Raw genomic sequence first — 27,436 nt, 5'->3', positions numbered from 1 at the left:
GACAAGGCATTAAAATTGTCAAGGCACGCCATGCTTCCAGTGGAGGTTCACATCCCCCATTGGCATACTAATAAATGACCTTCCCCCAAATTCCTGTGGCACACCTGCAGACCAATCGTGGCACACCAATGTGCCATGGCACAGTGGTTGAAAATGACTGATATAGCAAGTTGATTCTGTATCTTCTGCTGTTTTTATTGTTGTTGTGACTTCTTGTTTTCATTAGTTTTTAGTTTGCTTCTATTTTGATTGTTAGCAGCTTTGAACTTGGGAAAAGCAGGATAAAAACATTTAAAATAATAAATAGAGGACTTGGGAGAGATGTACAAATTTAAAAAATTATTAATCAAAGCCCTCTTGCATTCAGAACATGCTGCATAAAGCTCCTTCCTATGAAGAATCCTTTCTAACACATGGTTGCCGTACTGATAACCAAACACTGTTAACATCATATACATAAGGCCATATACCAACAGTTCTCTAACTGTGGGTCTGGGACCAACCAGTGGGTCATGACCCAATTTTTGGTAGTTCACAAAACTGACAGGGCAGATTAGGCTATGGGCATCAAAAGTTAAACAAGCTGCTACTTGGGGGACGGGGATGATACTGCTGTTTAATCACCATTACAGCCAAAACCCTTTGGCATTTATAAATCAGGCAGCAGCCTCTAAGGTCTCTAAAAAGTTTGATAACCACTGCCAAACACTATACATCATAAGATATATGATGTGATGATTACTTGCTAAGAGGTTACTATCGTAGTTTGTGCGCATCATGGTATCAAAATGTGTTTTCCAGAAAATGGATATTTTCATCACACAGAGGCTGTTTTTACGCTACAGAATTTGTCTTACAAATATTTTTGCAACAAGGTCTATCTATCTGACACAAATGTCTTACACAAGGTTTGTAGAACTATTTTTCACTGATTTGCTAGATTCACCCATTGGTCCCCATACATAACAACTCAGCATACTCCTAAAATGAGCTGAAATTCAGCTTGCTTCTACACCAACAGAAGTTGATTTAACAAAAGGCCTCACCTTTTATGACCAAAAAGGGCATTTCCCATGACTTTAATAGCAATATGGAAGAGGAGATTTGGGTGGGTGCAGCTTAACATGCATAGGTGAGAAATACTGCACCAACTATGATTTCCTCAACTACTATAGATACAGAAGTCCTAGTATCCTTTCCATCTGTTCACTCTACCAGGTCTGTGTCTGTCTATAGCGATCTCAACTACCCTAGGTATATGAACCATCCACCCATTTTTCAAAGTTGAGAGCTGCTCATTGGTTTATTGTGATCCTGGTGGCCAAAATCTGGAGACAAGGGTTACATTTCTATGCAGTTTCTTGGTGAACCCAGTGGAATTTAATTTATGAATGGGAATTTATGAATATTCGAGTCTTACAATTTTATGTATGCATCACTCTCTCCCTCTTCCTCCCTGCATCAGCATTTAAATATCTAGGCAGTTAACTTGCAAATCAAGAAGTGTTTTACCTAGCATTATTGTGCTGTTGTTTCAGCTGTTAGAAGTATTGTATAATTCGCTGCATATACTTAAAAAGCAACAATTCTTTCAACTTTGATGTAAAAAAAAAGTGCTGCCGCTTTCTTTGATCTGGTGTGGGAAAATTTTTGCATGTGCTGAATGTATCATGTTCTTTGCAGCATCTATTAGAGCTTGACAGGTACAGTGAGCTGCATTGTAATATTTGTTTGGCGATATTGTAGAATAAGTTGAAATGATAAATGGTGTCATCATGTGAATGTAAATCATCTGCCTCCCCTTCAGAAAGACCATTTAGACAAAAATTGAACCATAGAAGAGAGTCTTCTTTTGTGACTGCAGACTGCATTCATCAGCTACAGGCAGCCAATCACCTGTTCAGCAATAGACAAGTTTCTTGGTGATCCTGAAAAAACCCCCCAATATATTTAACATTATTCGGGTGGGGGAGATTCCCGTACATAAGTATGACAGGGGAAAATACCTGATCCCAAAAGGAACAAAATCCTCCAGGTCCAGCACTTCATGAAACACAGGTGAAGAGGTGGTGATGGAAGGCAATAATGAGATGAGTGTATGGGGGCGTACTAAGATATGGGAGGACAACATTTGGAGGTATGGGCAGCAGATCTACTGTTGGGGGGCAGATGAGCTTGGGCTGCCACTGTTCACCAGCTATGTGAAGGTCTGCAGCATGCTGGCCATGTCAGCCTGCCTAGTGTGGAAGGCACCAAAGAGGAGGAAGGTACCACAGAAAGCCCTCCCTGCCATTTGGGGAAAGAAAATTTTTTTTAGACTCGAGTTGATGAAATGTGATCTGAACATTATATTGATTTCAGATTCCATTACACTGTGCTTGAGATCAGGAAAGCCAGTTCTTTCTGGAAGCCATTTACCTAACCAGAAGTCCTTTTCCTCACCCATCCCATATAATAAATTGTCAAGCTTGTCACATGTTTTCAAGGTTTTTTTTAAGACAAACCACTATCAATCTAAATGGACGTATAGCCTCAGCTCATCTAGTGGTGGTGTATATCTCTGCACCACCTAAATCAACAGCCCGCTGCCATCCCTGCTTGTGCCTGCCAGTGTGTACCCCTTCCTATGAAGCTAGGGCTGCAAACAAGCGGCCGTGCTTCTGTTCCCCCTTCCCTTTACTTACAAAGTACAGGTTGTGCAGCAGCCTCATCCATCTGTGCTTGTTCTGTTTGAACTGAATGGGCACAGCGGATGCAGAGAACCCAGCATCTGCTGCTTGTGCTTATAGTAAACAGAAGAGGGATGGACTGGCCAGGCTACACAAAACGATCTGTGTGAGGGAAGGGGCGAGCAGTAGGGCAGGCTCCAAATCACCACTCTCTGCCTACTTGGTGCTTTGTGAACACCAAGCTGGCAGGGAGGAAGTGATGTGGAGCTTCAGCAGTTTTTTTCTTCTTCTTCCGGCAGTGCTCTTGGCAAGTCGGAAGAGGATTAGAGTGCCCTGTATAGCAGTGGGCTGGAGGGCAGTGGACAGGTGACCTGGGGGCTCATCTGTTTGCCCCCCTCAAGGTGCCCATGGGTGCCGCTCTATGTGAACATTTTGGGTGGCCTCATGGATGGGCCGGCCCTGTTCTTATCGCCATTCAGCCTGATACTAGTTCAGTAATCATTGCTGGAGGAAAGACAGCATGAACATGCTAATTGAACCATGTCAATATTGCCTACAGACACCCGCTCAAACCCTCTCCACTTGAGCCACTGCACATGCGTTACATAAGAACATAAGAACAGCCCCACTGGATCAGGCCATAGGCCCATCTAGTCCAGCTTCCTGTATCTCACAGCGGCCCACTAAATGCCCCAGGCAGCACACCAGATAACAAGAGACCTCAACCTGGTGCCCTCCCTTGCATCTGGCATTCTGACATAACCCATTTCTAAAATCAGGAGGTTGCGCATACACATCATGGCTTGTACCCCATAATGGATTCTTCCTCCAGAAACCTGTCCAATCCCCTTTTAAAGGCGCCTAGGCTAGACGCCAGCACCACATCCTGCGGCAAGGAGTTCCACAGACCGACCACACGCTGAGTAAAGAAATATTTTCTTTTGTCTGTCCTAACCCGCCCAACACTCAATTTTAGTGGATTCCCCTGGTTCTGGTATTATGTGAGAGTGTAAAGAGCATCTCCCTAGCCACTCTGTCCATCCCCTGCATAATTTTGTATGTCTCAATCATGTCCCCCCTCAGGCGTCTCTTTTCTAGGCTGAAGAGGCCCAAACGTCGTAGCCTTTCCTCATAAGGAAGGTGCCCCAGCCCCGTAATCATCTTAGTCGCTCTCTTTTGCACCTTTTCCATTTCCACTATGTTTTTTTTGAGATGCGGCGACCAGAACTGGACACAATACTCCAGGTGTGGCCTTACCATCGATTTGTACAACGGCATTATAATATTAGCCGTTTTGTTCTCAATACCCTTCCTAATGATCCCAAGCATAGAATTGGCCTTCTTCACCGCCGCTGCACATTGGGTCGACACTTTCATCGACCTGTCCACCACCACCCCAAGATCTCTCTCCTGATCTGTCACAGACAGCTCAGAACCCATCAGCCTATATCTAAAGTTTTGATTTTTTGCCCCAATGTGCATGACTTTACACTTACTGACATTGAAGCGCATCTGCCATTTTGCTGCCCATTCTGCCAGTCTGGAGAGATCCTTCTGGAGCTCCTCACAATCACTTCTGGTCTTCACCACTCGGAAAAGTTTGGTGTCGTCTGCAAACTTAGCCACCTCACTGCTCAACCCTGTCTCCAGATCATTTATGAAGAGGTTGAAAAGCACCGGTCCCAGGACAGATCCTTGGGGCACACCGCTTTTCACCTCTCTCCATTGTGAAAATTGCCCATTGACACCCACTCTCTGCTTCCTGGCCTCCAACCAGTTCTCAAACCATGAGAGGACCTGTCCTATAATTCCCTGACTGTGGAGTTTTTTCAATAGCCTTTGGTGAGGGACCATGTTGAACGCCTTCTGAAAGTCCAGATAGATAATGTCCATGGGTTCTCCCACATCCACATGCCTGTTGACCTTTTCAAAGAATTCTATAAGGTTCGTGAGGCAAGACTTACCCTTACAGAAGCCATGCTGATTCTCCCTCAGCAAGGCCTGTTCGTCTATGTGTTTTGAGATTCTATCTTTGATGAGGCATTCCACCATCTTACCCGGTATGGATGTTAGGCCAACCGGCCTATAGTTTCCCGGGTCCCCCCTCTTTCCCTTTTTAAAGATAGGCGTGACATTTGCTATCCTCCAATCTTCTGGCACGATGGCCGTTTTGAGGGACAAGTTGCATACCTTAGTCAAGAGATCTGCAACTTCATTCTTCACTTCCTTAATAACTCTTGGGTGGATGCCATCAGGGCCCGGTGACTTATTGATCTTTAATTTATCAATGAGGTTTGTATTAAGGAAGTGAGGCCACAGCACTGAAATCTTGACTGTGGCAGCCCTGTTCTTCCCTCTGCTCTCTCCCATAATCTGTTAAGACTGCTGCCTTGCACTGAGTAATTGCACTGCACTGATTAATAGGTGATTCTGGCCCATAGTGGGATAATGCCTGTCCCCTGCTGTTGTGAACTGAAATGTTGTGAAGGAAGTGCTAACTGCAGCAATGGGGGTTACCTGTGAAACAGTTGAAAGGGGAGGAGCTGCATCCTTGGTCCACTACGCTCCATCCTGTTTTCCAAGTGGAAAAACTATTTGCTGACCAGGAGTCAAATGGGCTTTTCATGAACACCACAAGAGAAGGCCTGCTGTTTCTTCTCCACCAGCACTAGGCAATATGCATTTATAATGACCTTAACTCTCTCTGTATTTGAGAATTAACTCATTCCCATTCTGTCTGCTACAAATTACAGTGCAACTGAAAAGCTTGCATTTTTTTTTTACATTCACAGTAATTGGTTCAATAAATTGTACCACTTTACTAATTTTATGTTCCTGTAAAGTGTTATCATTTGTAAAAGTATTTCTGAGGGCGGGCAGCCCAATCCTGAGCTGCCTGGAGCTCCCAGACCTGGTGGCTCCACGGAGGGCTGCCGCTGGATCCTGCACCTCCCATGCTACCACGGAAGGCTCCTCTGGACAAGGGGACATTCATCCCCTTGCCCCGAGTAAGGGAAGCAGCCCCGCAATGGGGCTACTCACTTTAGCGCCGACCAAAAGGTCGGCCCTAAAGTAAAGGTGCTCGTGTAGGGCGAGCAGCCCTGCTCGAGCGCCTAGGATCCTGCGGAGCTTGGCTCTGTGGATCCACCTCTCCTCCATGACATGCCTCCCCCACACCCCTGGCCACGCCTCTCCCCTCCCCGGAACACCTCCCCCAAGCCCCCGGTCACGCCCTGCCTCCTGTTCCATAGCCCAGCAGTCCGGGAGACCGCGGAACTATGGAACCCAGGCAACTGCCAGGTGCTAGCCCAGCGCCAGCTGGCGCTGGGCTAGCTCTGGTAGGAGCCCGGCGGTGAGCCCCACAAATGTGCCTTACAGCACGTTTGTGACTAAGGTCCACGGCGCAGAGCCATGCCACAGACCTCAGGATTGGGCTCTTAGTTCAGTTTTGGATTTTTTTTTCCTGTTTAACTTTTTTATTTGTTTAACATTTTATCATTTTGAAAAATGCCAAAATATTTTGTTCCAGGTATGAATTTAAATCTGAACAGAAGTAATATACCAAACATACTTCCCTTTCTTTATAAGGTTACTTACAGCCCAATCCTAACCAACTTTCTAGTGCTGATGCAACCATAATTCACAACCGCTTTGTGAACTTTTTGTTGAAAAGTGGTATATAAATACTGTTAATAATAATAATAATAATAATAATAATAATAATAATAATAATAATAATGCAGCCCTGAGGTAAGGTAACAAATGTTAGAAGGCCTCCATGCCTGTTCCCCCACCCCGCTACAGGATACAGCATGCACCTCATTGGTATAGCTATATTGGCACTGGAAGATTGGTTATGATTGAGTAGTTAGATCTAGAATTTAAAGTTCTTCATATAGGAAGCTGCCTTATATCGAGTCAGATCATTTGTCCAACTAGCTCAGTATTGTCTACAGTAGTGACTGTCTCTCCAGGCAAGGTTTTTTCCCATTCCTCCCTGGAGACAGCAGGGACTGAACTTGGGAACTTCTATATGTAAACTATGTGCCCCTCCACTGACCTATAGCTGTTCCTCGGGCACATGAATATTTGAGAAATGGAAAAGATGTGTTTTTAAAAAAACTAACCAATAAAATGCAGATATCTACACTTTTTATTTGGGCTTCAATCTGTTTGGACCTAGTTCCAAATCTGGCAGCTTGCATTTACTTATGAAAATAAACAGAAAATACTTTGATAGTCAGCAACGTGCCTGGAACACGACCTGAATAAATATTCCCAAAACTTTTTATGTCTCAAGTGCTGTTTTAGGATCCCCAGAAGAGTGTGCTGCTTTGTAGAACAATCATAATCAGATGGGACTTGGCATATGTTATCCCATTTTCTAATAAAATTTGCAATTATGGATCAAAAAATGTAGCACTATACTAAGTAATGGTATTTAACCATATATTCCAGGTACCTCCTGCTCTGCTGCATGGCAAATTCCAGAATGCAAACTCTTCAACTATGCCTAGAATTGTTCCAGTAATACAGAACAGACTATATAATCCTCCCTGTTCAAGAAATCCGTCCATTCCATTATCTAGAACAAGGTTGTCGCCACTCTAGAAAGTGGGCCAGAGGCTGGAGGTTTTTGTACTGTATAACCACACTCTCTCACAGGAAGTCTGGATAGCTTTGGGCAGTGTTGCGCATTGCATACATAACCCAAAGAAACACTGAAGTGGGAAGTGATTCTCCTACATACAACTTTTGAAAACAATAACTTGTTCCTTATGAGTGAAATTGTGGGCAAAACTTTGACCACACATTGATAAAAACAGGTTGGGCTTCCAGAAACCACAAAACTTCCATGCCTGCTCCAGAACATGAAACTGCATAAATCAGAGAGCCCAGTTCATATTAGGACTTTTTCATTGCTTTTCTACCCAATATTTTTTCCTCTGGTTTGGAATTTTTAAAGCTCTTTTGGCCCTACTGTATAACAGGAAATTTGGGCTGTAATTCTTTGCAGTAATGTGGAAGTAAGGCCCAAATCCTAACCAACTTTCCAGCACTGGCATAGCTGTGCCAATAGGTTGTGTGCTGCATCCTGCAGTTGGATGGCACTCATGGAAGCTTCCTCAAAATAAAGGAATGTTTGTTCCCTTACCTCAGAGCTGCGTTGCCCTTATGTTGGTGCTGGAAAGTGGGTTAGGATTGTGCCCTAAGTCCCATTCAACTCAATGGAACTTACTTCTGTGTAAACCTGAATAGGATTGTGCAGTTAGGTACATTATTTCTTGCACAAGGACACAACTCTTGTCCAAATTCTTCTTCCAAAATGCTCTAAAATTTGTCTCAGATAAATGAATGCTTAGAATAAGATCTATATCAAGTTAATAGAAAGCACTCTTTGGAGTTCAACAGGTATAATCCTAAACAAGACAGGTAGCCAATTTTAGCAGGAAGGACAACAATGAGATCTCCTCATAAGATATAATAACATAAAGCTTAGTCATAAAAAGGACAATATGGATACAAGACCAAAACATAATGGCAAACCACACATCCATCCATTGCATACACTATGCCAATTGGTAACTCAAGTCATTTTCAGGCTTTTGTTGGAGTACAATGGATGTGTGAGGGGGGCATCCAAGTGACATGTTCCACCCCCACCAAACTGCATGTTCATTAGAACATCTGTGAAGCCCCTACACTTATAGTTATTCATGTGGAGAGAGTTCTCCATGCATGCAGCTGTTTGCTTGGGGGCTCTCTACAGATGTTCTGGTAAGTATACATAAGTTGGGGGAAAGCCTGTCCATGCACATCCATTGTACTCTAATGAATGCCTGATGATTACCATATGTTCCAACATTCTGTGTGTGTGGGGGGGGGGGGGGAGGAGGATTGGTACTTGTAGTTTTAGTGAACACCCCAGTAAACATGAGAGAGAACATATAGATGCCATATTTAAGAGAAGTAAGTCGATCTGTGAGAAGAGGAACTTCTTAAAAGACTATAATACTAAGCTACTGGAAAGAAAGCTTTGTTGAAACAAGTGGGACTTTTCCCCTGTCATATCACATGTTCCAGATTGGGGTGTCAAACTGCAATCCTACCAAGTGTTTAGAGTTGGGAAATGTATGATATAATATCCACATCCTGTACCTAGGAAGCCCATCAGCACTATGGTTCATGCTAAGAGAAATAAGTAGTCATGAATGACTGGGAGTGTTTTCCAGAATAGTTTCAATGCCATAGTAATTTTAAAAATAAAATACTGTGACCACCCCCAGTAATGTAGTGTTGTGCTGTTTCCCATTAAGACTTTTTCCAGTTAAAAAAAGGAGACGGAAACAACACGCTCTGAGGACAGTGGAATCCAGCCAAAGATGTTGGCTGTGATACAGAGCTCAGTCTGCATTCTGCAAGCTAGAACTATGGGATGCTTTGCTCACTTTGAGTTCCCTGCATCTTCACAAGAACTAGTCGTAATAGTCTTTGACACTGGAGTTTAATTGTGCACATTTTTTTCCTATTCCCAACCCAATTTTCCATTGTATAATGCCAGTAGCTTGTTATTTCTCCCATTCCCTCAAAGTCATAAATATTTTGGACCAGAAAAACATTACCATATTTTTAAAAGCACATTGCTAGTTTGCTGTAGGACTGCCAGTCTTCGAAGATGCTTCCATAATCAAGCACCTTGGCAATTACCACAAGCAGCATTTGGCAAAAGCAAAACTTTAAAATGACAGCAACAGTAATATAGGTAGTGACTTCTGAGGAACCACAGTGACTAAATTCCAAGTGATCTATTTCAGAAACTCAGATGAGTAGCCCAGGAGCCATTACGATCTCTCAAGTATCAGGTCTCCATGAGACTGGGTTTTATGGAATGCCACTGGGGGTGGAAAAGACAAAGTGATCACCAGGCTCTTGACATTGTGTATTTATCCTTTATTGACCTGCTATGAGTCTGAGGCCTTATTCACAAATAATTCTAAAGACAGATATTGTGCTTTTTGCAGTCTGTAAAACATTTATTTGTTATTGTGAGTGGTGCAGTATATCAAATAAAAAAGGCCAATTTTTATTGTAATGAGAATCCCAAGGAAGTAGCTTGTTTAACTGATACGATTTTGGAAGATGCACATTAAATTGTCCCTGTGAAAATTACATCAGGTTCTTTCTCTTTACCAGATGTTCAGGATAAACAACAGAGGAAGGCCACAATCTTCACGCACTCAGTGCAAGTCTCCCAGGAGTGGAAACAGAATGATGGACTACATAGACTTTTGGTTCAATCCAGCTGGGCCTTCCTTATGTTCACATCATTTTCTTGGTGCAGGAGTACAGAATACAGCCTAAGCCTATGCAATGCATGCCTACTCAGAAGTAAGTGCCATTGAGTTCAATGGGGCTTAGTCCAGAAAAAGTGTGCTTAGGATTGCAGCCTTAGTTTAAAGGGTGGGTGGACTCCAAAGCACCTCTCCCTGCTCAATTTGCAACTTTTTCTTCCTTTAGCACTCACTCTTAGTGAACTAGAAGAGGAGTGAAGTCCCACTGGAGCGGAAGGGTTAGAGACAGTAGCAAGACTAATGGGCTGGGGGCTTATCAGGTCACCACCAAAGTTCCCTCCATTTTTTTTCTTGGCTGTGTAGAGCCCTACAGTGGCTGTACAGGTGTGGCTGTTGGCCATCTGGGGCACTTGGAGATCATGTCATCATAATTGCCAAGATTATGGCTATGGAGTTGAGGTGCGCAGAAACCTGGTTCAGCTGCGCGGGCGCTTCAATTCCAGCTGTGCAGCTGCTCTGCCACACAGTTTATCAGGAACCCCTCCAGGGGTGCTACTCCGTGTAATCATTTCAGGTCACTCCATGGGAAGGCCATCCCTGCTCTAAGACCAATTCAGAAGTTATATTTCCCCATACAAAGACTCATTAAAAATAATACCTCTACAAGGCAACATGAAGGCAGTAACTTTTGTAAGCTGCTTACCCTGTGGACTGGGTCAGTTGTATACCACAGGGAGTTTCCATGGTAGCACCAAAGAGTCCTGGCATGGAGACTCTCCATGGGACTTGACCAATCAATACTAAGTGGCTTGTAAGCATTACAGTCCATGTGAAAGTGTCACCATGTGAAAGTGACCTTCAGTTTCGTGGATAATAAAATGTCCAAGACTAGTGGAGGGAAATCACAGTTGATAAAAGAGGTTACGAGTATATCTTTTTATAATCTTTTTTGCTTACCAAACGAGGGCTTACAAGGCAGTTTCAAATAATGACATATTTAAATGTGCACCTAAATGTTTAAAGTTTACAAGTTTGCAAATGTGTATCAAACAGGTATATTTATGTGGGAGCTGGGATTGATTGCACCTCCCTTTTGTTTGTATGCTGTGTGGCATTCTCAGGCTTGTTGCCAGATTATGGGTGCAATAACTAAATAACACAACTAGGATGTAGTACAACAGTGTTTGTTTCCACACACTTTTCCTTCACAGGACAGAATAGTTAGAACTCACCAGTTGTCTTCACAACTTTGACTGGAAGCAAAGCTTATAGATTCTGTGTCTGTTGTGTAGCTAATGCTGTTCTTCATTCTTGTATAATTTTTGCGAGCGAGATAGCCCCTGAAAGCTAAGCAGACATTAAGGAAAAATAAGATTAAAAGTGTGACAGCAATCCCTGAACTTTTTCAGCATAAGAACTACATACTAAATAATCAAGCCCTGAAAAAGAAAATCAGATTTGTTAATTACAGAAGGTAATTACAGAAGGTACTTACGAACACGTTCGGTTCCAGGGGTCTGTTCATAAGTTGTTTTGTTCTTAAGTTCAACATCATAATTATTGGTCACAAGCATGTGAAATGTGAAAAAAATATGTTTTAACAGTAGACCTACAGTACAGTACACTTTATTCTGTAGGCGTACCATGAAAAGCAGGCTAACAGGGCTTGTAGGGGCTGGAGGGAATAAGATGGTGAGAAGGAGTTCCCTACATTTCTGAGAGATTTAGGGTGCAATCGTAACCAACTTTCCAGCACTGGCATAGCTGTGCTAGTGGGGCATGCACTGCAAACTGCAGTTGGGAGGCAGTCATGGAGGCCTCCTCAATGTAGGGCAATGTTTGTTCCCTTACCTCGGAGTTGCATTGCCCTTATGTCAGTGCTAGAAAATTGGACAGGATTGCGGCCTTACTCTGTGTTTGCTTTTGAAAGAGAGTAGATGGCAGTTCAGCCTTAACTCTCCTGTCTAAGAATCACACCCTTGCAACAGCCCTGTAAGATTGATTAGAACTGTACATCAACACTTCCTGAGCTTTTTTGGTCTCTCCAATATATTCCTATCCGCTTTTTGCTGCCCCAACATTACCACAAAGGAGTGTGAGCCCAGTCCTATCCAACTTTCCAGCACAGATGCAGCCACAATGGGACTCCAAGGTAAGGGAACAAACATTCCCTTATCTTGAGGAGGCCTCTGTGACTGCCTCCCCACCACAGAATGCAGCACATGCCCCATTGGCACGGCTACACCGGCACTGGAAAACTGGATGGGATTGGGCCCTGTATGTCTTTCAGTTACTTATCTATCCCTGAAGCTGGATCCAGAGTACTTTACAGAGGGCACTGCAATGCTAAAAGATTTTTCTGGGTGGCTGTGTCTTGCTACTCCATTGTTGGAATCTGCATAGCCTTCATTCAGAGCCCACGTTTTCCCAGGTTAATACTCCTTGCCCCAATCAGCCAGTCTGGTCTCACGATACTTCAGGTGACATAAGCCTGAAGAGCTGTGTTTGTATCTCGATTGTATGTAAGTAGAGGCGTTTCAAGGACCAATCTGACACCACTGGCCTGATTGTTGCAAAAAGTGCCATAAGGCCATAGGGCAAAAAGTGCTGGGCCCAGCGTCAGTTGGTGCAGGGCCACAGTGCAGGAGGAAGGCCGCCGAGAGCTCCTGGTGGTAAGTACTGCTGCTGGCTGGCAGCAGAGCTGTTTGTGGTGGTGGTGGGGGGAATGGTAGAACTGGGCTGGGGGAGGGCAGGGGGAAGGGACGAGCAGGCCCAGGAGAGGGGTGGAGACAGTGGCAGGCTCTGCTGCCATATCCTAATACCCCTCATGGGCCAGGAAACCCAATATGGGTCTCCTTGATTCTGTGCCTACTCAGTAGCAGATGCAGATCTGAAGAGATCCATTGGGGCCCATTTATTCCTTTACCTTGAGAAGACTTGGTGCTGCTTCCCTGCCCCATTGGATACAGTGGTTGCCATTTTGGCGCTGCTGTAGTCCTGAGTGCTAGGGAAGCACAGGATTGGGCTGTCCATCATTTCAATGCTACAGCTTCTTGCTGCAATTATCCTTTGAACCTATTTAGTTTAGAGATGATCATAACTGAATGACCAGAAAAGAGGCTTGTTTCTGTGGATGGTTGCGCAGGTCCTTATCCACAGGATTTTGTGCAAAAAAAGAAGAATCATAATTTGACTTTACAACTAGAAACAGCTTCTCGTAAAGATGGGTGTGATGTGTGTGGAGTGGCAGTTGCATGTGTCAAGAACTCTCGGAGGAAGCAGCATTGCACTCACTTCTCCAAAGTTCCTGTCAGTGTGTTCAAGGGATGGAGGACAGTCTTTGCTCTCACAGCAACAGCCCCTTGGCATCCATTCACTTATATGAGAGAAAATAAAAGGGTACACATGGGGACACAACTGAGAAGGCAATGCACCCATTCGAGTTGATTTTAGACTCTGATTCTTAATATAAAATATTAAGCTTTCCTGAACTGATAATTGCTTCTGTTAAGCCTACAGCATATTGCTCCTCTATAAAACTGGAATCCTAATTAAGTGATTATAAGCAAATAATTTTTGTCCTCCATTCTGTAGGTTAGTTCATGCTTCCCTTACTGGTCTTTCTTAGTATTCTCCCCAAGGATGCAACCATGCGGAAAAACATACCACACAGAGCTGGCCCATCTATGAGGCCAACTGAAGCATTTGCCTCAGGCAGCAGATTGTCTGGGGACACCCACCACTCCTCCTCTTCCTCTCATTCCCTGAACTGGAAAAAGCAAGTAGAGGAACAGAAGAGGAAGTTTGGGGAAAAGGTTAATACATCAGTAGGGAAAAGGGGAGGGCAGCATTTGGCACATTCACCAGGAGGCCTTAAACTAGGCCTGATACCACATGAACCAGTGGTGCACAGGGTATACTTTGTCACACTTTCAAGTTTCAATCAACTTGGTGGCAGCAAAAAGAATTGCAGTGATGCCCACACCACTATAGCGTGTCTACAAAGAACATTATAGTAAAACATCACTACAGTGCAGGTATGGGCAAGTTAAGAGTGGCTTGAGTCGAGTCACGAGTCTCTGCCCCTCACAACTCAACTCAAAATGAGTCTTAATGGGTGGACTTTCCAAGTTGCTCAGAACATTTTGGCAACTCAGAAAGACTTGAGTCACGAGTCTTTCCCTTTAAAAAGCCAGCTGTGGTTCTGCAGAGAAAAAACCGAGCTGCTGCTGGGCTGTGTGTTTGTGTGTGTTGGAGTTCTCTTTAAATACTCCCCTTATGTCTCCATCCCATCTGTAAACAAGATAGGAGGGGATGGGATGGACTGCATGAGACCATGGACAGAAGTGGCAAGAGGGAGGAGAGTCACGTGTAGCAGCTGGGAGGCATACCAGTATGATCCAATCCTTTGCAGCTCTACTCAGAAGCAATCCCATTTGCGACAGTTCTTCAATGAGGCTTCTTACTCCTCCCAAGTAACAATGGAGCCCACAAGAGCCATATGGTTGGAAAGCATGATTGCTACGAATTGCCGCCCCCCCCCCCAGCTTCCCTGCCTTCTTCCCCTCTCTGGGCTTTTCCAGTCAATTCTAAAGCAACAACCCCCTTGGGCTCCTCCTTCTGCCCTACCTCATCCAATGACCATCGGTTCCTTCAGAGAGGGACAAGAGAGCCCACTCCCACCTCCCCCCTCCCGCCCGAGGCAAAAGGAAAACATTAACCCTTCCCTGCCTCTTGGTTGGAACTTCCCAGCTGCTCACCCGATCTAAATAATGGCTCCACGAGGTCTGTCACACCAAAAAGTAAGCAAGCACACCCAAACATGCACTGACTCGAGAGTGCATGCTTGGGGACCAAGTGCCAAGTCAGTGGCCGCAGACTTGAGTCAGTGCATTAAGGCCCAATCCTAGTCAGTGCGCACTGGCTCACCACCAGCCAGCATTGTCACAAATGTGTCATAAGGCACATTTGTGCACCCTAGCACCAGTGATACGCTGGTGCTAGTCCAGTACTGGCCGGCACGGGGCTAGCACTGGAGGAGCACCATAGCTCTGCCGCTCGGCAGTCGCGCAGACCATCAGGCAGCGGAGAGGTAGGTGAAGGTGTGGGGGGAAGCGGGGAGGAGGAGTTCTGAGGCAGGGGAAGGTGGAGGGAGGGGGGAGAGGGCATGCTGGGGGTGGGATGAGGGCGGGAGGGAGTCAGGACCGGTGGAGCTTTGCTCCACTAGATCCTGAGCCTCTGTGTCAGGCTGTCCACCCAACATGGAGGCTCTAAATCCTACGCTGAGCCTCAGGTCGTTGTAGAATTGAGTAGCCCCACTGCAGCGCTATTCGCTTTATCCGGTGGAAGGGAATGAAAGTCCCCCTTATCCCAAGGAGGCTGCAGCAGCTACCTGGGGCACACTGGATGCAGCGGCAGCCATTTCCGGTGCCACTGCAACCCCGCATGCTGGGCAGATCAGGATTGGGCTGTGAGTCATTGATGCAGGTGACTCAAGACTGCACAAGACAGTGAAAACACGTGTTTTTGCGACTCAGACTCTAGTCACCTGACTCGAGTTCCCATCCCTGCTACAGCGTATACTCTTATACCATGGATTTACGTAGGCCCTTCCACTAAACAATCACAGGCAAGTGAAACAACAACCATGTGGAACAAAATCAGCAGCACAAATGAGCACATGGTCCATCAAATCTCTAGGAATGGGTTTGATAAATAACCTCCTGAGACTATAAACAGCACCAGTGCAGACTGTAAAAGGACACTTGAGCTTTGAAAGGCAAGCTTTACATGACAGATCAGAAAATGGCAGACCTAGGCCAATGCTGGCCCCTGGAGGGATGATGGATCTTTCCCCCTCCCACTGTGAACCCCAAAACATGAAGAGTGGCATGTCAGTAGAGAAAGTTGCAGCAATGGGGTTTGCCAGCAAGCAACTTTAGCAGGAGGTCTTGGTCCCACCAGGGACAGTTTCAGTATTTGTGTTGGGGGGGACCATGAGCACTCCCTTCAAAGCCCAGGTCAGCAAGATGGGTAGACCTGGGCTCCAGACCAGACTTGGAGCCCAGATCTACCTGCCGAGTAGACTTGGGCTCCCATTCCAACTCAGCTCCATCAGCCACCAATGCCCTGCCCCGTGGGCATTTCCCTGGCTCCCAACTATGCTCCCTGCTGGTGCTGGTGCATAGCCACACACTTATGGCTCCCCCTTGGATCCACCCATGGGTCCCATCCCCCCCCATTCTTTTCTCAGAGATGCTACTGTTAAAACTAGCTGCTGCTGATTAAAGAGTGTTATGATCGTTCCCTCTTCTCATTTTCCTGGGCAAATGATGCCAGCAGCAAAGGAATGCAAATGTTCCAGGGTTCTACCTGTATCCTGCAGGAATACTTCACTCACTGTGGCACTGAGATAGATGCCAAGCATTTCCCCACATTGATATACAGTTCACAGACTACATTGCTAGTATGGAGGGGTGGAAGGGAAGGACAGGCTGAAGTCAGGTGGATGATCCATCACGGCTATTTGCATTACTGACTATTCCTGGTTTTGACACTAAGCACTTGGCTCAAGGAGTGTGAAATTAGCAGACACACACTGCTAGTGCCCCAGGAGCAATCCTCACACCACTGAAGAAGAATGATTACCAGCTGCCACTTTATTTTCACCATATGCATTCCACAAAATTTTGAGACCCCTAGCATATCAGAACCTGATCTTCAACTGCTAACGATGAGTGTTGGAGCCCCAGAAAATAGATTTTAAATGGACAGTAGAATCATATCATTAAATATTCTGGGCTAAAAGAGATATGTGCCTTGCATATTTCTGATGTATTGACATTGACGTAAAAAGGGTCTCTCCTCAGTTTCAACAGACAGCAGATTACTGTTACTAACAGGAGCTACTGCACTTCACTTGTATAAAATGTGTTGAGGCATAGAGACTATTCACAACACGTCATAAATTTGGTAGACAAAAAAAATGGTCACTTTTCTTCTCTTTTTCTCTAGGAGAAAACAATGCTCCAATGAGCTGCAGACCATAATGTCGCAACACAATTTTTATGAAGGGAACAAACAGATAAGAGATGAGACCCTGGGCAGCATGAAATGTGCCCCTTTATTCCCAGTAGTAAGACATACAAAACAAAACATACATATTTTTTCCTTCTTCATAGAACTGAATATACACTTCCAACGTGTATTTAGAATGTGAGCCCTTTTGGGACAGGTAGCCATTAGTTGTTTGTTTGATTTTCTCTGTAAACTGCTTTGTGAACTTTCTGTTGAAAAGCGGGATATATAAATACTGTTAATAATAATAATAATAATAATAATAATAATAATAATAATAATAATAATAATAATAATAATAATAATGTGCTAAGAACTGTTGAATCCACACAAATCAAAACTCAAAATATGTTTCAAGCATTTTCAGCTTTCCAATTAAAAACTGTAAAAAAAATTTTAAAACAGAGAGAGGATCATCAACATAGTTTTGCTAAAATTAACTGTCTAAAAAGTGTAGAGGTCTAAGTATGGTGCTTTGTCAGCTTTCTCAACCTGATCATCTGCATTTTTTCAGAATCAGAACACAATTTTGACTCCACAATGTTCAAATGCAAAAATGTTTGAATTTTTTTGAATGAAAAAGATGGCTGTTAAGCAGATCAAAGCTTTTCACCTCACCACACAGTTTAAACTGTGCCTTCACCAGGGCAACAGGGACTCCTCCAGATGGGTAACACCCCAATCTTATCTGGAGCTTATGGTGGTGGATTGTGAAATTCACCACCAAGTTCCAGACCCCTGATGGGAAAGCTGCGCCACTGTTGTGCATATTAGGACTGTCAGTGCAAATGGAAAGAAGCCCTGCGCACGCCTAACAGCAGCTTGCCAAAGCCCTGCCAGAGAGGGTAGGTTAGTAGTGGGAGCATTTCAGGGGAGGAAGGGGCAGGGAGTGGCCTGGGCAGGGGGCATTTCATGGCAGTCCAGCTTCCTGGGAATTCAACCCAAGTTCCAACTTGAAAAACATTATCTGTCACTGAGCTGCATTGGCTCCTCCCCATCTAGAGAAATGAGACAATCCGCTGCTTGAATAGTTGCTATGTACAGACTGGAGAAGGGTTTTTTTGCTTGACCAAAAGCTGGAAGTGCTATTCCTAGGTACAGGGAGTTGGAAGTTTACTACTAGCCACACACTGTGACACTTAAGTGCTCTGTGGCTACATCCCCAGTTCAGCAGTTATCTGAGGTTCCGCACTGAACCGGGGGACACTTTCTCCATGAGATTTAGAATGCTGGAATTCCCAGGGTTCTAAATCAAATGCTCAGGATTCCAAATCAAACCAAAGAAGCGTCCCTAAGTTTAAATGCTGCCCTCCTCAGAAAAACACTGAATCCAGGGATGCCAGGGAGCATGTCAACACTGGGGGTGGAGCTACCTAGCACTCCCCCATTCCCCCTGTACAGCATCCAAAGTTTTTGATTGAGTGAACAGAAATGGGAGGTGCTGAAAACTTTACATGTGTGCTGAAATTGGTTGAGATAATGTGGTGAGCTAACATTTGTATATTGCTTTCTGAGAGTGCAAAGCATTTCACAAGTATTATCTTGATGTAGTTCTTACAACAACCTTGTCAAGTAAGTAACAGCCAATCCTCTCCCCCATCAGCGCAGAGTATGGCATACCGGTAACAGACCACATGCTGCATGCTGTGGGACAGCAGGAAACCAGAGGGTCCAGGAGAGGTAAGCAAAAATCTTACCTCTTTGCTAAAATCTTTACCAACTATTTAGCTGGCATAAGTCCACAGAGAGTTAGGGGGCAGTCTGGGATGGGGACAGGATGTGACATGGGCAGTTGCCACCTAGTCCATAAGAACCTAAGAGCCCCACTAGATCAGGCCAATCTAGTCCAGTTTCTTGTATCTCACAGTGGCCCATCAGATGCCTCAGCCCAACCTACTCCCTGCCATGAACTGCCCCACCATGGAATTACCTGTGGCAGAGGAGGTTCTGCAGGCCAGTGTTACTTGTGTGTGGCCTCCAAGGCTCAGTGTTGGCCTTGGAAGTCCTTTAGAAGACTAAAGGAGCACTTGTCACTCCAGTGGCCTAGTCCTTACACTGGTGGATGGTGAGATTTGCCAGCATAAGGCCCATTTAGGACTGGGCTTCAAGTTATTCCCAAATTGCAGTTGGGGAGCTAAGACTTAGACTGGGGAGCTAAGACTGGTTTGCCTAAGGTCACTAGTGAATTCACGGCAGAAGCAAGATTTGAACTGGGCAACTGACTTTCAGCTCAGTATGCTATGCCAGCTTCCTATCTCCACTTCCACAACTGTCCAAATACATTCAACAACATGTCACATTCTAATATCAGCTTCTCACCTTTACCTCTACAATGACTTATCTTGCTGAGGTATTGCATGTTTCTGGAGTGGATTCTCTTGTACATTTGGGGGTTGGGAAAGCTTTTTCCTTCCCAATGTTTGCTTTTCTTTCTGCATTTCTTGAAGGCTGCTGTATGGCTTGGTCCCTTGGAGAACACCAAACCCAGCCACTCATGTCTTTGAAAGGCATCTGTTTATTTTCAAAATGCAAATGTAGTCTACCTCAAAAGACTGCCTGACTAGGAAATGAGCAATCTAAACAATTCAAAAGAGTTTCCAGCCCCCTCCCTTCCCCAGACAGGAGCCGTGGACCTCCTTTCTTTGGGCTAGGATCACTTGCTGTCAAAACCACTCAAAGAATATCCTGAAAACTTAAATAAGGTCCCCTCCACCCAACAATTAAAACGAGCAAGTTAATCCCGGAAGAATTATTCAGGGAAATCATTTTTTTCACACAGCATGTAGTAATGATAAGGTCACTTACAAAAGCAACCATTGTCTTTAAAATGATGACTTGTAGTAGACAGAGGGACTGTCTGGAGGAGGGCCACAGATAACACCAAAGACTGCCCAGTCTTACACACAGACACGCACACATCTCTCTCTCTCTCTCTCTCTCTCTCTCTCACACACACACACACACACACACACACCCACCAAAAACACCTCCCTCAGTCCTCAGTCTTTGGAACAGATTCTGATGAGGGAAGAGCCCAATAAGGTTAATACCCCTACTTTGATCTCTGTCAAGGCAAGAATTAATTTACATTTCAGATGAAAAAGGTTGACAGCATGAAAAGGCATCTTGTTTCTGGTATGTGAATGTGCTGTAATAGATCCGGGAATTCTGAAAGGAAGTTCTGAGGAAGCTAAAGGGATAAGCCTCACTGCTGCTTTTACTGGGAAGGAGATGAAAGGAAAACAAATTTCAATATGGACTGTGCTGTAGAAACATGTAAGCCAAGGGCTTCCTAAATTTCAAGACCACCTTTGCTTCTTCCCACCCACCCCTGTCCAACTTCTTTTAAAAAAGATACATTATTTTAGATATGTGGTTCTTTGACTGTCTGCGTAACAAACACAACCACTGTACTTTATAGAATCAAAAATTCCTCAGCCTTTCAGTGTTATGGTGATCGTGTTTCTTATGAATGAAACACTGTGGCTTAACTGCAATCCCACTTTAAGCTCTTGGGTGTGGGGTTTCAACAGCATCAAGTAGCGTTAGTATAGTGATAGCCACACATAACGTATTCTAATAAAATCGAAGAAATGGCCACATCTTGAAATCACCAGTTATACTTTGAAACACAGAATTATTAATGTACGGAGGTCAATATGGACATGAGCCAAACAACGCTTTTAAGGCTCATTAAATTCAACAGGAAAGATTTAAGCACAGACTTCTTTGTTTTTGTTTTCACGGCATGGATATGCTGCCTTTCTGTCTCTGCATTCAAGGCAGTTTACAATTTAAGACACTAAAACAAAAGCAAATGTTCTAAGAGACAAAATAAGCTAACAGTAGAGTTTCCCCAAGCCATTGGTGGTTCCAGAGCTGATGGCACAAGCTCCCTGGCTAGGGCACTTCCTGCCTCTCTGTCTGGGCGACTTCACTTAACTCCCCTCTTTTCCAGTAACTTGGCTTTGGCTGGAGCAGACCATGCCCTATGCTCAGAACGCTCTTTGCCTCTCCTATTGACAGATGGCTTGCTTGTTGTGTCCTCTCTCTGTCAAGATGGCAAAAGTCCTGAATTTGTTCAAAACGAAATGCACAACACACCCCCACATACCAAAACCAAGTCATTTCAAAAGGATTACTCTTCAACGTTATCAGGAAATTGATCTCCAATGGTGCTTTCGAAAGAGATGCTTAACTGTTTCTCGGATTTCCTTCATCTCCCTTCATAATGAGTTTACATTTATCAGCAGAGGACATGTTCAATTGTTGTATGCAGGTAAAGATACTACCCCTACCATTTCATAGGGCAGGAGACAATGCCCACTCTCTCAACAGAATGTTGTGTTTTATGGTGGCAAAAATGCCAACTGGTGACAGGTAAAATATATCTTGAAGGCAATGCATAATGTGCACCATTCACAGGAACGAGCCCACCAGAGGACAGGTGACTCTGGATTTAATACTGTGCGGTACTCAGGACCTGGTTAGAGATGTAAACGTTACTGAGCCATTGGGGAACAGTGATCATGCTGCGATCCGTTTCGACATGTACGTCGGGGGAAGAATACCGGGCAAATCTCTCACAAAAACCCTTGACTTCCGACGGGCGGACTTCCCTCAAATGAGGAGGCTGGTTAGAAGGAGGTTGAAAGGGAAGGTAAAAAGAGTCTAATCTCTCCAGAGTGCATCAAGACTACTTAAAACAACAGTAATAGAGGCCCAGCAGAGGTGTATACCACAAAGAAAGAAAGGCTCCACTAAATCCAGGAGGGTGCCCGCATGGCTAACCAACCAAGTTAGAGAGGCCGTAAAGGGCAAGGAAGCTTCCTTCCGTAAATGGAAGTCTTGTCCTAATGAGGAGAATAAAAAGGAACATAAACTGTAGCAAAAGAAATGTAAGAAGGTGATATAGGAGGCCAAGAGAGACTATGAGGAACGCATGGCCAGCAACATTAAGGGGAATAATAAAAGCTTCATCAAATATGTTAGAAGCAGGAAACCCGCCAGAGAAGCCGTTGGCCCTCTGGATGGTGAGGGAGGGAAAGGGGAGATAAAAGAAGACTTAGAGATGGCAGAGAAATTAAATGAGTTCTTTGCATCTGTCTTCACAGCAGAAGACCTTGGGCAGATACCACTGCCTGAATGGCCCCTCCTGTCCAAGGAATTAAGTCAGATAGAGGTTGAAAGAGAAGATGTTTCAGACCTCATTGATAAATTAAAGATCAATAAGTCACTGGGCCCTGATGGCATCCACCCAAGAGTTATTAAGGAATTGAAGAATGAAGTTGCAGATCTCTTGACTAAGGTATGCAACTTGTCCCTCAAAACGGCCACGGTGCCAGAAGATTGGAGGATAGCAAATGTCACGCCTATCTTTAAAAAGAGGGGGTACCCGGGAAACTATAGGCCGGTCAGCCTAACACCCATACCAGGTAAGATGGTGGAATGCCTCATCAAAGATAGGATCTCAAAACACATAGACGAACAGGCCTTGCTGAGGGAGAATCAGCATGGCTTCTGTAAGGGTAAGTCTTGCCTCACGAACCTTATAGAATTCTTTGAAAAGGTCAACAGGCATGTGGATGTGGGGGAACCCGTGGACATTATATATCTGGACTTTCAGAAGGCGTTTGACACGGTCCCTCACCAAAGGCTATTGAAAAAACTCCACAGTCAGGGAATTAGAGGACAGGCCCTCTCATGGATTGAGAACTGGTTGGAGGCCAGGAAGCAGAGAGTGGGCATCAATGGGCAATTTTCACAATGGAGAGAGGTGAAAAGCAGTGTGCCCCAAGGATCTGTCCTGGGACCGATGCTTTTCAACCTCTTCATAAATGACCTGGAGACAGGGTTGAGCAGTGAGGTGGCTAAGTTTGCAGACGACACCAAACTTTTCTGAGTGGTGAAGACCAGAAGTGATTGTGAGGAGCTCCAGAAGGATCTCTCCAGACTGGCAGAATGGGCAGCAATATGGCAGATGCGCTTCAGTGTCAGTAAGTGTAAAGTCATGCACATTGGGGCAAAAAATCAAAACTTCACATAAAAGCTGATGGGTTCTGAGCTGTCTGTGACAGATCAGGAGAGAGATCTTGGGGTGGTGGTGGACAGGTCGATGAAAGTGTCGACCCAATGTGCGGCGACGGTGAAGAAGGCCAATTCTATGCTTGGGATCATTAGGAAGGGTATTGAGAACAAAACGGCTAATATTATAATGCCGTTGTACAAATCTATGGTAAGGCCATACCTGGAGTATTGTGTCCAGTTCTGGTCGCCGCATCTCAAAAAAAACATAGTGGAAATGGAAAAGGTGCAAAAGAGAGCGACTAAGATGATTACGGGGCTGGGGCACCTTCCTTATGAGGAAAGGCTACGGCGTTTGGGCCTCTTCAGCCTAGAAAAGAGGCGCCTGAGGGGGGACGTGATTGAGACATACAAAATTATGCATGGGAAGGATAAAGTGGATAGAGAGATGCTCTTTACACTCTCACATAACACCAGAACCAGGGGACATCCACTAAAATTGAGTGTTAGGAGGGTTAGAACAGACAAAAGAAAATATTTCTTTACTCAGCGTGTGGTCGATCTGTGGAACTCCTTGCCACAGGATGTGGTGATGGCATCTGGCCTGGATGCCTTTAAAAGGGGATTGGACAAGTTTCTGGAGGATAAATCCATTACGGGTTACAAGCCATGATGTGTATGTGCAACCTCCTGATTTTAGAAATGGGCTATGTCACAATGCCAGATACAAGGGAGGGCACCATGATGCAGGTCTCTTGTTATCTGGTGTGCTCCCTGGGGCATTTGGTGGGCCGCTGTGAGATACAGGAAGCTGGACTAGATGGGCCTATGGCCTGTTCCAGTGGGGCTGTTCTTATGTTCTTAACAAGGTAACAAATATCCACAGTATGCATGGAATGCACTGCCATTTGCAATAATGCCTCACATTTCCAGGAATTGCAACTGGATGTTCAAATAGCTGTTGCCGTTTAAGATCACACCAGCTCACACTGACTGCTGTGTTTATTGTTTGCCTTGACCCAATGTTGGGCGGGGGGAGGAGCAGCTGCTAGGTACACAAACAAAAACCAAACCACAGCCTGCTTGGCTGTCACAGCTTCTGGCTTTTTGAATACAGCTCTGCCTTCCTCTGGGTGCAGCGCTGCCTTTTTTTCAGGACAGAACAAGGCAAGTAATAAAAATACCAATCCTTGCGAGCCTTTCCGGCCCTCTCGCTATAATAATGGAGGTGGGTAGAAAGCAATCCTTTCCCTTTTCCAGGTTTCAAATACACGTGTCCTTTCTAATGTGTGAATCAGCCCATAATGAGCATTTTAAAGATGGAACTTTTATGTGCGTGTCTGAACACCTTTTCAAACATACGCTTTGGTTCTTGAGTGCATTCTTTGTGATGCCCTCTGGAATACTTAGGGGTGAGGTTGCAGCTGAGTTGTAATTTTGAATTCACCTGTAATTCTTCTTTTCCAGAAGAAGTTATTCACAGCACATGCTTTGCATGCAGAATGTCCCAGACTGCTGGGATCCTGTGGCAAAGCCCTTCGCTGGGTCCCCCATGATGCCCCCATCCCATGCACGGCACACTGGGCACAATTACCGTCAGTGGTACTGAGGATTCACTGGTTAGTCCAGCCTTTGAGGAGCATAGCCCCTCAATCAGTGTCCAACTGGCTGATCCTAATTCCTACCTAGTTTAAATCCTTGGTTTCTCAAAGTAGGGCTAGAAAACACTGCTTTCTGAAACCTTGGAATCAGTGTAGACAAACTGAGCTGAATTGACCAGTTACCTAACTCAGTGTAAGGAAGTATCACAAGTTCATATGCAATTTAAGAAAGTATGTCTGTCCCCAGAATAATGAGAAAGGGGGAGTGAGTACAAGTATCCCTAAATGGGAAGTTTTGTGTTGAGAGGCAAATTGAGTGGAAATTAGTGCTTCACACTAAGCGGATAACTTTGCAGTAAGCAAATGATTACAACTCACCCAGTGTGATATGTACATGGTCCCAGAAGCAGACTAGCAATGGTTAATACTACCAGGAAATCTTCATCATAATGATGATCATAGTATATCATCATGATGATATATGATGATGATGATGATAGTATAGAAGGAACAAGACTGTAATGAAAAGACATTAGCCTTATATAGACAACATGCCATGTACAATTAATGTGTGTGCTGTTGGTGTGTGTGTATGTTGGGATCATATCCACTGCCCCAACTTCCTCATGCAACTCCAAGTTTAAGACAGAGTCTACACATCCAAACTGCACACAGGAATGCCTTCTGTACACTATCTACATTCTGTGTTTTTGCAGACTACAGACTGCATGAGCAGAGCCTACGCCCAGACAGTTAGCACATGGAGAAACTCTGTTCAAATTGGATGAAATAATGGAAGTTAGTCAGCACTTATGATCCAGATCACACACATTCATTTTACACAGCATATCACCTGCAGAGAGATACTGTTGGATTAACAGACACAATTCCTTACCTAATATTATCTTGATTTCATGAACAGAGATATCAGAATTGATCAGAGATGCTAGAGGGCACCATTTCAATCTAATGGTATGCTTTTTCCCATTCCAGAATTAAATTTTTAAAGGGGGAAAAACATCAGGAAGGAATGGTTTAAAGCAAATGAGTCATTGAAGTACAAAGAGAGGGCTTACCCATTCCCTTGCATAACACTACTTCACACTGCACCCCTCCAGGTGTCTGTCCCCCACATTATTGCAAAGGTATGTTGCTAAAGTTCACCATTTGCTTGCAAGCATGTCTGGGGAGAAAAGCAATTTGAGATGAACACTTGGAACAGGAGATCAGCCCCTCCTGAAATAGCTGTTCTCTAACAGCAGAAGACTTCTGAAGTTTTGTTACAAGTATTTGTGTGTTGGGTTTAGTAAGGCCCTGATATGTTTCTCAAAGTCAGCCTCCAAGCAACACTTCCCTGTGCCCAGATCAACATTCAATACAGGCTGTTGAAATGCTTCTTACACACACAAATCTTTTACCAAGTTTTATGCAAGGTTCAGCATAGCTGAGACCTGAATGGGGTTGCTGCGATTAGCTAGGGCCCTGTTATTCAAACTTTGCAGTGAAGCTCTTTAGGGAGGCACCAGGAACTCAAAGGGAAGCGCGGGATGCCCTCTCGCAGTGATACAGTCACACCCCTGGGCAGAATACGAGCCCATTTTCTGCCCGTCCTTGCTCAGCTGCGAGAGTGGCTGCTGCCGTCCCGCCCTCTTCTCCCTCCACTCTGTGTTGGATGCATGTTGTTTGCTCAGCTTGCAGTCCTTAACCCTCACTGATCCTTGGTTCCCAGCCTGGGATCACTTCTCATCAAAGTGAAATCTCTCTTTTCAACCCCCTCCCTCTTCCACTCCCCCCTTTCGATCTCCAAACCTTCCCATTTTACCAGTCACCAGAGGTCTTAAAGTTGCTTCCATGCAGTTGGCAAAGGGGGAGGGGAGAGACAAGCACACACTTTATTTGGCCAGGAGCAGAAAAAGGGTACTGTTTTTAAAGTGATTTGTTGTTTGACTGAAGAGGAAAGGCTGTATTTTTAAAATGATGAATCTTGCTATTTGAAGGGAATACTTATCAGCCATTGTTTGTCAGCCCAATCCTATCCGCACTTTCCTGGGAGTAAGCCCCATTGACTCTAATGGGACTTACTTCTGAATAGACATGCATAGGTTTGAGCTGTGCATCTCCTAGTATAGGAGACAAATCAGCTTCCTAACCAAACCCTTATCAGCTCTGATATATTTTCATGGTTTATTTTTGTTTGCCCCACCAGCTGCTGGAAAAATTTAAATAAATTAAATTAATAAAGGGTTCAATCCTGTCCAAGGACAATGGGAGAAATGACTAGTTGGATTGGGGTCCACAGGGGGGTGTGTGTGTAATGTTGGTCAGACTGCTTGTTCACAAAGTTCATTTGATAAAACAATTCTATTGGTATGCTTACAAAGTAAAAAAAAAAAGAGTCTTCCTGGACCAGACAAAATCTACCTACTCCAGCATCCTGTCTCCAACAGTGATCAGCAGCTGATCATTTATAAAGCATGTATATTGCCGTGTATTAATAATATATTTTTAAGATCTGCATTTAATTAATTATATGATTGATATAATTAATATTAATATAGTTTATATATTTAATATATTACAATACATATAATATTATAATATTATATTTAATATAGTTAATATTTCTGGCCACTTCCTGTTTAATGATGTCGCTTCCAGCCCTCAGGAACATGATGGGGAGTCATGGCCAACAGCCACGGGGGTCAAGGGAGCCACTGGCCGGAAACGTTTGAGTACCATTGAGCTAGGGCCATGCCATTACCCAACACTCATC

At 44.4% G+C, this 27,436-nt stretch overlaps 1 protein-coding gene across 6 annotated transcripts in view; it reads right to left on the bottom strand.

Annotated features, from left to right (window-relative positions):
* Positions 1-27,436, bottom strand: part of MYO3B (myosin IIIB) — a 309,268-nt gene that overhangs the window by 85,715 nt on the left and 196,117 nt on the right. For all 6 annotated transcript variants that reach the window (XM_066612192.1, XM_066612189.1, XM_066612190.1 and 3 more), the window contains one exon: positions 11,194-11,308. In XM_066612192.1, the coding sequence (XP_066468289.1) occupies positions 11,194-11,308 (115 nt within the window). The remainder of the gene's footprint in view (positions 1-11,193; positions 11,309-27,436) is intronic.

The sequence above is a fragment of the Tiliqua scincoides genome, chromosome 1 (assembly GCF_035046505.1).
Source record: "Tiliqua scincoides isolate rTilSci1 chromosome 1, rTilSci1.hap2, whole genome shotgun sequence".
NCBI lineage: Eukaryota > Metazoa > Chordata > Lepidosauria > Squamata > Scincidae > Tiliqua > Tiliqua scincoides.
Note: the sequence above shows the minus strand (reverse complement) of the source record. Positions and strands in the feature narration are given on the sequence as shown.